The sequence below is a fragment of the Notamacropus eugenii genome, chromosome 1 (genome assembly GCF_028372415.1).
Source record: "Notamacropus eugenii isolate mMacEug1 chromosome 1, mMacEug1.pri_v2, whole genome shotgun sequence".
In the NCBI taxonomy this organism is placed as follows: Eukaryota; Metazoa; Chordata; class Mammalia; order Diprotodontia; family Macropodidae; genus Notamacropus; species Notamacropus eugenii.
Genome location: NC_092872.1, coordinates 390,915,818 through 390,926,259, shown reverse-complemented (window position 1 = coordinate 390,926,259; position 10,442 = coordinate 390,915,818). Strand labels below are relative to the sequence as shown.

At 37.2% G+C, this 10,442-nt stretch overlaps 1 protein-coding gene across 2 annotated transcripts in view; it reads left to right on the top strand.

The window, feature by feature from the left end:
* The first annotated feature begins 423 nt into the window (after positions 1–423).
* GABRB2 (gamma-aminobutyric acid type A receptor subunit beta2) overlaps positions 424–10,442 on the top strand; it is a 232,852-nt gene continuing 222,833 nt past the window's right edge. For both annotated transcript variants that reach the window (XM_072630897.1, XM_072630898.1), the window contains exons 1-3: positions 424–582; positions 721–812; positions 1,900–1,967. In XM_072630897.1, coding sequence (XP_072486998.1) covers positions 506–582; positions 721–812; positions 1,900–1,967 — 237 coding nt within the window. In that variant the 5' untranslated portion in view covers positions 424–505. The remainder of the gene's footprint in view (positions 583–720; positions 813–1,899; positions 1,968–10,442) is intronic.

Genomic DNA, 10,442 nt, shown 5'->3' with positions numbered 1-10,442 from the left:
CCCTGTTCTGTCAAGCCATATGTAAGCACTGCACCCCCTGGCTCAGAGATTCCCCTGCCCTCTCTTTTCACTCTCCCCACAACAGCTCCTCCGTTCCTAATCCTGTTCTGCACATTAAAAAAAGAAAGAAAGAAACAAAGAAAGAAAGAAAAAGAAAAACCCATAGGCTCATAGGCAAACTGAAAAAACTGCCTTCTCCCGTAACTCCCGAAACTCACCAGACGTTGTAGTTTATATTACCCTAATCCGAGGACAACAATCAAAATTTACTCTTGATGCTCCAGTGGTGTGACTTTTTTTAAAAAAAATAATACATTTCCTTCTTCCCCTTTAATTCTTTTTTTTTTAACAAGGAAATTTGCTCTATCTCCAGCAGCCACCGCTGCTCCTTTGATGTTTTGGTACGCCGTGCGCATGCGCCTCACATTAGAATTACTGCACTGGCCAGAATAAGTTGGATCTCTTCTCTTCAGTGAAACCCTAAATCATATCAAAAGCTAAAGGGATGTGGAGAGTCCGGAAAAAGGGTTACTTTGGGATTTGGACATTCCTTTTAATAATAGCTGTGGTCTGTGCACAGAGGTAAGTGATCCCTTTCTTTTTTCCTCTTCACTTTGAATCACTGACTATGCCAGTTAATAAGAATGTGTAGTGTGGATCTGATCTTGAGAAACCTGTGCATGGTGGCTTATCTATTTCCTTTTATTGTTATTTTTTTAGTGCCAATGACCCTAGCAATATGTCCCTGGTTAAAGAGACGGTGGATAGACTGCTGAAAGGCTATGACATTCGTCTGAGGCCAGATTTTGGAGGTAATTCAGTTGTCTTGAAAATAAGATATTTTAGTTGCTATTCTCAAGCTCTTTCTGCAGTTTTGCTTTTCTTCTCTCTCTTGCTCTCAATATCGCTATTTTGTTTTGTTATTGTTTTTGGTTGCTTGCTGTTCTCTGTGTCACTATATTTTTAGTCTGATCTAAAGTTCCTTAATTTTCTTAGCACAGGACAGTCTTGCTGAGATCCTTGAATACTACTGAATTTTTGTAACTGGTCACTCTTGATTTTTTTTTCTCCCTTATCTGATTTCATGACCTGATATTTATTGGCATTATTAACATATAAGTCTTATAAGTTTGTTTTGTTTGGGTCCAAAGTATAAATATATCCCCGGATACAGTAAGCATTTTTGAGGGCAAGATGTGCTGACAAATGATTAGAAGATGGTATTTAACCCCCTATGCCTGCCTACTTTTGAAGAGTTTTACTTGCCAATTTCTTTAAGCATTGCTCATTCTATTTTTGTCCTTAAAGCCTGATTTACTCCTTTTAGTGTTCCCCCAACCTTTCCTCCTATTCCAGTGAGTAGCCCCCTCCCCCAGAAAAGCCCAAACCAAAACAAAAACCTTCTGTAGCCATCATCTTAGTGCTTAAAGGAAAGGCGCAAATTCAGCATTGCTTCTGACTTGTATGGGACAGAAACAGTTAAAGCATGCTTGGAGGGGGAGAGGGGAGAGAGGGAAAGAAAGAGGAGGAGGAAGGAGTGGTGGTGATGGTGATATTCAAGGCAATATATAAACCAACCAGTTAAGGCAGCTTGTATATGTGTGTATTCATTTCCTGGTGTGACCACACGTGTAGACATATCTGGAACCTGTCACCCATTCCTAACACGTGTGTGCAGGTTATATAAAGAATTCCTAGAGGGAAGCCCCCAAGGCTCAGGCAACTGAAGAATCTTCACTGTTGCAAATTAACATGGAGGACTCAGGGATAGAGATTTGGGGTTTGGGAAGGGAAAAGAGGGAGAGGATTGTGCTGAGACCATGGAGAGAAGAGATAACTTCCTAAGAATGAATTAAGTTCTTAGAGATCACAATGCTTGCCATCTCCTTGATTTTTCAGGTCCTCCTGTGGCTGTGGGCATGAATATAGACATAGCCAGCATAGATATGGTATCAGAAGTCAATATGGTGAGTATTTAGTTTTGTCTGTCTTTTTTCTCCCTCCGGAAGCCTCCGATGTTACTGATTATCTGGGGGTGGGGATGGGAGTGGGGTGCGCTCTGGGAGAAGCAAGGGGGAAGTCAGATTTCTCCTCCGAACCCTCTGTGCAGAAGATGAAAACTCCCTGGTAAAAGAGTCAGCTCTCTTTCACCAAATCTCCCTCCCCCCTTCCTGGATGAAGCTTCCTTTAAAGCTATACCAGACAATTGTTATAAAGGAGAGTGAAAACACACATGCAGAAAACATATGCACAGCCACCCATACAAAACGCATATGTTATTCTCCAGTGACTTGACTACTTGGTGTTCAGGGGGGGAAGATATTCTCAAACTCTCTCTTGGCATTGGGGAGGGGGAGGATGGCATTTAACAAAAATAAGCCCCAACCAAACCGTGAAGCAAACCTTTGAATTCCTCGGAATCCTAATGCTCTTAGGACACAGGAATGCCTCTTGGTACCATTTCCTCACACTTTGATTTCCTGTTATACCTGCTCTGTTACTTCCATACACACGCCACCCCCACAATCATCAAGCCTGAGTATCCTAGTGTCACAGGCAAGCACTGAACTATATACCTTCTCCATTTATTTCTGCATCATGACTCACCTCCAAAGCTTGTAGATTTATTGAGTGTCATACTATTTAGTAGATACCCCTTCAGACATACAGGAAGCTCCATTGAAAGCCTTGGCATTCTGGACCCAAGGAGCCCTGTTGGGGTTTTTTGCTTCATGCAAGAGTGCCCCCTGCTGTCCATGATGGAACACTGCTACCATGTGTTATAAATAACATTGTCCCAGATCTAAGATGCAGGGGGGAGGGGAGGTGAGGGAGGGGAAGGTTTTATTTCTTCTTGTGGTTCTTCACTCTGGAAAGTTACAGGTATTTCAGCCATGGAAGCCACATTTAATTGCTGGATAATGAATTAGTCCTATTCCCAAAAGCCCACCTAGCAGTTGAGTTTTATGAGATGGTATTATTTGGTGGGCAGAATAGAGGTGTACGATCCTTGTTTCCAAATTGATTTAATCACATAAATAGCAAGAAAGCTTGGGATGCTTAGATAATTAATTTAATAACATTGACCAGTTGGGCCAAAGGCTGGCATCAGGAAATCTTCTACCCCTAAGAAAATAACAGCAACAAAACAGCTGGCATTTACATAGGATTTTATGGTTTGCAGAATATTTTATCACCTATTGTATAATTTAAAAGACCTATGTTCTTGTGAACTCAAAATACAATTACCTCTTCCCCAAGCAAGAAAGCATGCAAGCAGGAAACTGGGGGTTGGAGAGCAGCAGGAAACAGTCAGAATTTATCTTATATACTGTATTACAATTACAAGTGATACTGATAAACAAAGTGCCTTCTGAATCATGAAGGAAAAATGAAATGATAATTACAGTTGTTAAGATGTGTAGTTAATTGTACATTAATTCTATTAAAATTGGTAATCCTTATATACCAACTATCAACTAAACAGACCATTTGCTTAAATATGATACCGAGTTCCTCAGAAATTCTGGAATTTGCTGAATGTGGGCAGAAAAGTCACATTTCCTAAGGGAGCCAAATTTATTTCCTATGAGAATACTTTAGTTTAAAAAAAATATTACACTTTAGATTTCACTGCACAAGTCAAAACTTTTCTAGTGTGGGTGTTCCCTCAGGCTGAACCACTTTAAGTCATAAACTATTAGGTGATCAGAGGGAAGTGAAATGAGAATTTTAGGTATTTGCTTACATATTTGTATGTACATTTATATGCATATATGTATATGTACACATATATAACATATCGTATATATATGCACATGTATGTTTGTGTACACAGAGACAGGCTGAAGCCACAGTAGTATTTTGGAACTTCTTAAAGTTTAAGAATTCCTTTTCAATTTTACCTGCCCCTTATAACAACTTAGAAAAACCCAGATAAATCATTGGATGATTTCATCATGGAACTAAAATTTAAGACTACAAAGGAGTGTTAGTGAACAAAATTGAGGTCACAATAAGGGTTATAACAGAACCTCAACGAAAAATGCACTGACTTTAATTTGATATAAAGTATCCAAATTTTAATTTATTTCACTTCACTTCATATTCATCTATCTGGTGAATTGGTGGTGGCCACAATACAGAGTTATTCTAGTCAAAATTTACAGTCAGCTAAGGTGAGGTGTCATTTCTTGACCTAAATGCTGTGGCAGAAAAATCATGGGGTTTTAAAGGTGTGAGAATGAATATCAGCTTGTAAATGGGACAATATTTATTATTTTAAAAAAGTGTTAGGCTAGTGATTTTTCTTGTTTTGAGGTTAACATTAGGCTTTTGTCAAGCAGAAATTAGCATTTAATTTTGTTTGGTAATACTTGTGGCCAAAAATTGACTGCTGCATTCAAAGATTACCTTTGGTGGTGGTTGTTGTTTAGTTGTGTCTGACTCTTTGTGACCCCATTCGGGGTTTTCTTGGCAAAGATACTAGAGTGGTTTGCCGTACTCTTCTCTAGCTCATTTTACAGATGAGGAAACTGAGGCAAACAGGGTTAAGTGACTTGCACAGGTATCTCAGGCCAGTTTTGAACTCAGGAAGGTGACTTCTTGATTCCAGACCTACCTCTTTGTCTACTAACTGACCAACTTTAGAATGTTTCTTAATTATCAAACGGTATAATAATCATCACTCTCATCCTGCTCTGATAAGAGGAGCCTTTGGAATGATATGAGAGTGTTTTTCTTGAATTGGGAAAATATTTCTGGCATTCTTTTCTGAATCTAAAGTGATCTGTGTCACATTATTTGATTATTTCTCAAAGAATGGCATATTCATCCTTCAAGAAAGATCTTCCAAATAGAACTGGGATACATTGTCCTTTAAAGGCTATAACTTTTGTTTACTGCACCTGTCTCCTTGTGTACTGTCTTAAATGTCAGCAATTGAAAATCATGAATATTAAATAATTTTAATTTTCCTTGAATCGTCTGTTTGGAAAAAAAAAAAAAGTTATGTGTCATAAAATGTGGTAGAAAGGGCCCTGGATCAGAATATTGGAGACCTGATTTCTACATCTGGGTTTACCGATAGCTCATCACATATAACTTTGGGCAAGTCAGGTTTCCCATCTGGCCCTCAGTTTCCTCATCTATGGTGTTGGATAAAATGCCCTTAATCCCTCCTCAGATTAAACATTCTATGATTCTAAAGTGGCTATTGACTAGCAACTATCTTTGGTTTTAGTATTACAGAAATCCCTGTCTTTCTTGGAAACTGTGAGTAAACTTAACAGAAGGAGCCACATTTTTAAATGACTGACAATTAAAGGTGCTCACTTTGGAAGGTGCTTATGCTCTTAGTGTGATGTGTTTTAGCCAAGTGGCAGCCTAATGGAGGATTTTTTTGAAGAGCATTGTGCTAGTCTCAATGTATTCCTGTGTCATCCAACACTTGGCTTTGAAGTAAGACAGTTTTTTTAGATAGCTTGGTTAAATTAGAAGTATTCATTTTGGTGGACTCCTTTGAGGAAAAGTTCATTTTACCCACCACAACTGGCTAGAAGGATTAGGGACAGAAGAGACATCTGTTTTGCATCTTTGAGTGATTTAAAGTTGATTCTTCACTATCCTAAAACAAACAACAAAACTGCCAAACAAAAACAGTTTTCACTTCTAAGGAAAGATCTTTAATAAAGAGCAAGACAAATAACCATTTTTTCTGAGCTAAGAGAAAAGAAAAAAAAACCAATCTGCTTAACTTCTGGGAAAAGGAAGAGAATCAACTGGGCTTCATTCTGTGTGATACTGTTCAAGAGAATGCATGCGTCTATTGATTTGTTCCTCAGCTATGATATATCTAAGATTGTTCATAAGGGATGAATATGTATGTGTGAACGGTGAATTTTAATATATGCCAGTTAAGAGAGGTCAGATTGACTTACCCAACAATGTCAGTCAGAATCAAGAAGTGAGGGGGCAGAATTCCAGTGTAGGTATTGTACATACCCATTTTCTTGCCCTCCTTCAGGCAAGTATTTGTAAGAAAGGCTGAATGGAGACTACTGGCATTCTAAGGAAAATGATCAGATAGAAAGTTCATTTTTTAGAAAAAATTTACACAAGGGTTTATTAGACACTTTGTGATGTTGGTAAATACCTGTATAGTCCTAACTTGTTTTTGTTATATAATCTACCTATAGGGTATTTTACTATGAGTTAGAGGAACAAAGAAAGGTAAACCTTTGCCTTTATTATAATTATAATTTATATTATTATTACCACGTGTTGTAGAAGTAGTAGTAGTAGTAGTAGTAGTAGTAGTAGTAGTAGTAGTAGTAGTAGTAGTAGTAGTAATAGTAGTCTGACCAAAGGTCTGGGTTTTCATAGAATTTCAGATTGGAAATAGTTTAAAGGCCATCTAGCCCAACCCATACACTAACAAAAATCCTTTCTACAACTTTCCCAATAAGTAGCCATCCAATTTTGCATTGAAGAGTTTTAGGTAATGGAGGCACAGTGGGTAGAGTCTTAAATCTGGGGTGTGGAAAACCTCAATTCCAATCTTGCCTTAGACACTTACTAACTGTGTGAACTTGAGCAAGTCACTTAGCCTCTATCTTCCTTAGTTTCCTCATTTGTATAATGGGTTTAGTAACAACACCTACCTCCCAGGGTTTTTATGAATAACAAATGAGATAATATTTGTAAAGCACTTTACACACTTTAAGTACTATATAAATGCTGGCTATTTATTATTATTGTTATTAATTATCCATACCAACTTGCTCAGGTTTGTTTGAAATGCAAACCAGATTAAATGATAAAGTTTTAAAAGATGTAACAAAGCTGCAAAACTAGGGAAAGGTAACTGGGGCTTTATATCAGGATACTGAATTTTAGAGGCTGCTTGCTGATAGCACTTCTACCTCTTTAGTAAGCAGAAATGGTTACACTTAGCACCAAGTTCACATGAGTATTTAGTTAAAATAGAAAATTACTTGGTGACACACTTCCTCTTGTATCCAGGTGATCTCAGCTCTGCCCTGAATCCTTTCTGTTCCTTCCCCATGTCGTCAGTACCCTCTTCTCTCCCTGGGTCTTTGCCCACTAAGGGCTTTCAGCGTTCCATTATATTTGTTTCCTTCCAACAGGGCAGTTTGAGGGATCTGGACTCTTTCTCTTTCCATGGAAATGTGTTTCAAGGTACAAGGTCCCTTCTTCTATTCCCTGCTTAACTGATGTTATTTTTTTAAAGTAATTTGAGGAAACCTTGCTTCTCCAGGTACTAGAATTCCTACTCTGCAAATCAGAGTTATGATGGCAAAACGAGTTTTGTTGTAAATAATACTTAAGAATCAAAACAGTAATTTTCTCTTCTTTTTCTCCTCCTAGAAGAGATGCTTAAAATTAACCTTGGAATTCTTAATAATGGTATTAGACATGTCAGAAATCTAAACTACCACGAAAAATGAAAAATGTTTATCAAGCACACACACACACACACACACACACACACACAGAAATATACACACACATACACACATACATACATTAAACACTAGCATCATTGTAGAGGAGTCTGGAAGAGCTTCATTCCATAATAATTTATTTCCAAGTATCAAGATACTTCAAAAAAAATCATCCCTATTAGTGCTTCCTATTTCACTATTGTAACAGCTTTCATATTTTGAATTGCCAAAACTGAAAGGTTCATTGTTTCATGGTCAACTTTTTCCCTTATCATCTTTGCTGACTAAAAGTCCTTTTACTAAAAGCTTTATTTTGTGTTACTTCCTGCTGAATGAAACATCCTCTGCTTTGTTTTCCTAATCTGATATCCTCTCAATCCTTTTCCTGCCTGTTCTCTTACATTATATGACACTATTATCCTTTCTCTTTTGGTGATGATTCTCTTTCTTTTTTTTTTTTCACTTACCTGTCTGTTCACTCCTCAGTCTCCTTTGATGGATCACCATCCATACACCAGCCTCTTTCTGTGGATGAAACTTAAGACTCTATTTTGGGCTATCTTCTCTTTGTCTTGATACTCTCACGGTGATACCATCAACTTTCATGGGGATAATTGTCATTTCTATGCATATAACTCTTAGATATGTATACCTAGCAAAAATCTCTCTTTTGAACTCCAGGCTTACCTCACCAACACTGAGCAATTCTTTTCGAATTTCCTACAGGCATCTAAAAGTTATTATGTATCAAAGATAACTTGTTTTTCCCCTACCTAGAACATACCCCTCTTACAGATTCCACCATTTCTTTCAAGGGCATCACCATCCTTCTGATTATTTAGGTTGCAACCTCAGTGTCAGCCTTAGCTGCTCTCTCTTCTCTTCCACATATCCAATCAGTTGCCACATTTTGTCAAATCTTTCTTTATATCTCTTGCATTCATACCCTTTTCTCTATTTATATACCACCACCCAGTAATTCAGACTGTCATAAGTGCCTTCTCTCTCTAATCCATACACACTCAAACTGCCAAAGTAATTTTCCTGAAGCACAAGTCTGACATATTACTCTTTTGTTCGGTAAAGTCCAGTGTCTTCTTATTACCTGTAGCATCAATCTCTGACATTCATTTAAAATTCTTCGTTACCCATCTTTCATTTAAAGTCCTTCTACTTTACCTTTTTAAGTACACATTGGGTATCTCATACACATTTACATAGACATTATCCAGTCACACCAGACTGGCCTTCTGTCACATTGGTCCTCACATACAACCCTCCATCTCCCATCTGTGTCCTTTTGCATAATCTGTCCATTCCGGAATATACTTCCTCCTTGCATTTGCCTATCTGAATTTCTAATTTCTTTCAAAGCCTAGCTCAAAAACAACCTTCTATATGAAGTCTTTTGATCCTATGATTCTGTGGGTTTCAATTATCCTGTTCTTTGGACCTACTTTAGTAGGGATATGTATGTGTGTGTATACATAAATATATACATATACACACACATCTATACATATGTGTGTGTTCATTCAAAAATAGGAGCAAAGATAAAGAAGGCTTGTCAAACAAATTTCCAGTACCCAGACTGATGCTTTATATTCATCCCTGAAGCCTTCATCTGAGCATTCTAGCCTGGGCAACTATAAACATCCACTCGTACATATCTCTGTCAGCTGCTCTTTATTTATGCTCAAGCTCCACCTTCTCTATAAAACCTTCCTTAATTTTCTATTTAACAGCGATATTGCTCACTTTCATCTGAATTCCTGTAGAACTTATTGTCCCAAATTCTAGTTTGACACATCACATAACATAGTAGAAATATGTCATGTCTGAAATCATATAACCTGGGTTTGACTCCTATCTCTCCTACTTACTACCATGTGACTTTAAAGCAATCAACTCTATGTCTCAGTTTCTTGTACATTGAAAGGGTGGAACTAAATGACTTCTGATGTCCCTTTGAGTCCTAAATCCATGGTCTTATGATTTTGTCTCAGTCATATTCTGACTTGAATTGCTAGATTTTATTTTTAGGCATGAATCTTCACTCTACAGAGATAATAAAATTCTTCAGAGGGAAGGGAAGTGTCTTATATACTTCTTTGTATTTCTCTACCTCACCAATACCTTGTACCTGATGAGGACTTTAAAAAAATCACTTTTAGTTGATCAGTAACAATATTAGAGTCAAGTGGCACAAAGAAATTTGCTTATTTTAATATATCTGTGTGCCAAAGAGGATGGATATGTATAGATTCTGATTTACTGCAGTCACAGACAATTCTTTTCTCAGTTCCCTCATGGGTTTCATTGGCTATCAATGAAACTATTCTAACTACTATTATGTTGGTCCTTTTTGCTCTTGACTTTTTTCTCTTTGCTCCTTTACTCTTATCAAACGTTATTTGTTTTGGAGGGCAAATATAGGTTTTTAATTATATAAGTTCATTTTTGTTTATATGGTTTTCTTATCAGATTACAAAATTAGAACTATTTAAAAAGTTGCAGGATAGTAAAGAAACTATAAAGACCATTGAAAAAGAGTTTTGGTCAGAGGGACTTTTTTGACCTCCCTCTAAAGTTCTTTATTGCTTGTAGGATAAAATAATAAAAAGTGAATTGCTCAGCTTGGCATTTGAAGCATTTCTTATTCCAGCTTGTTTGATATTAGAGTAGAGGGAGAGGAAGAGGAGAGAGGGAAAAGAGAGAGAGAAAGAGAGAGAGAGAGAGAGAGAGAGAGAGAGAGAGAATTTAAGTGATATGGACAATTCGTTTTGCCTCATTCAATAAGTATATGTTCAGAATATATGAATCTTCTATTCACTCAGTTGTTCTCGGTTTCACTGTGCCTTTCATAATGTCAGCATCTCTGTTACTTATTGTGTTCCTTTAATCTCCTCTTGTACAATGTATTCATTCTACTTGGAATAGTAGACTTAATGAAAGGGACAACTTTATTTAGCATTG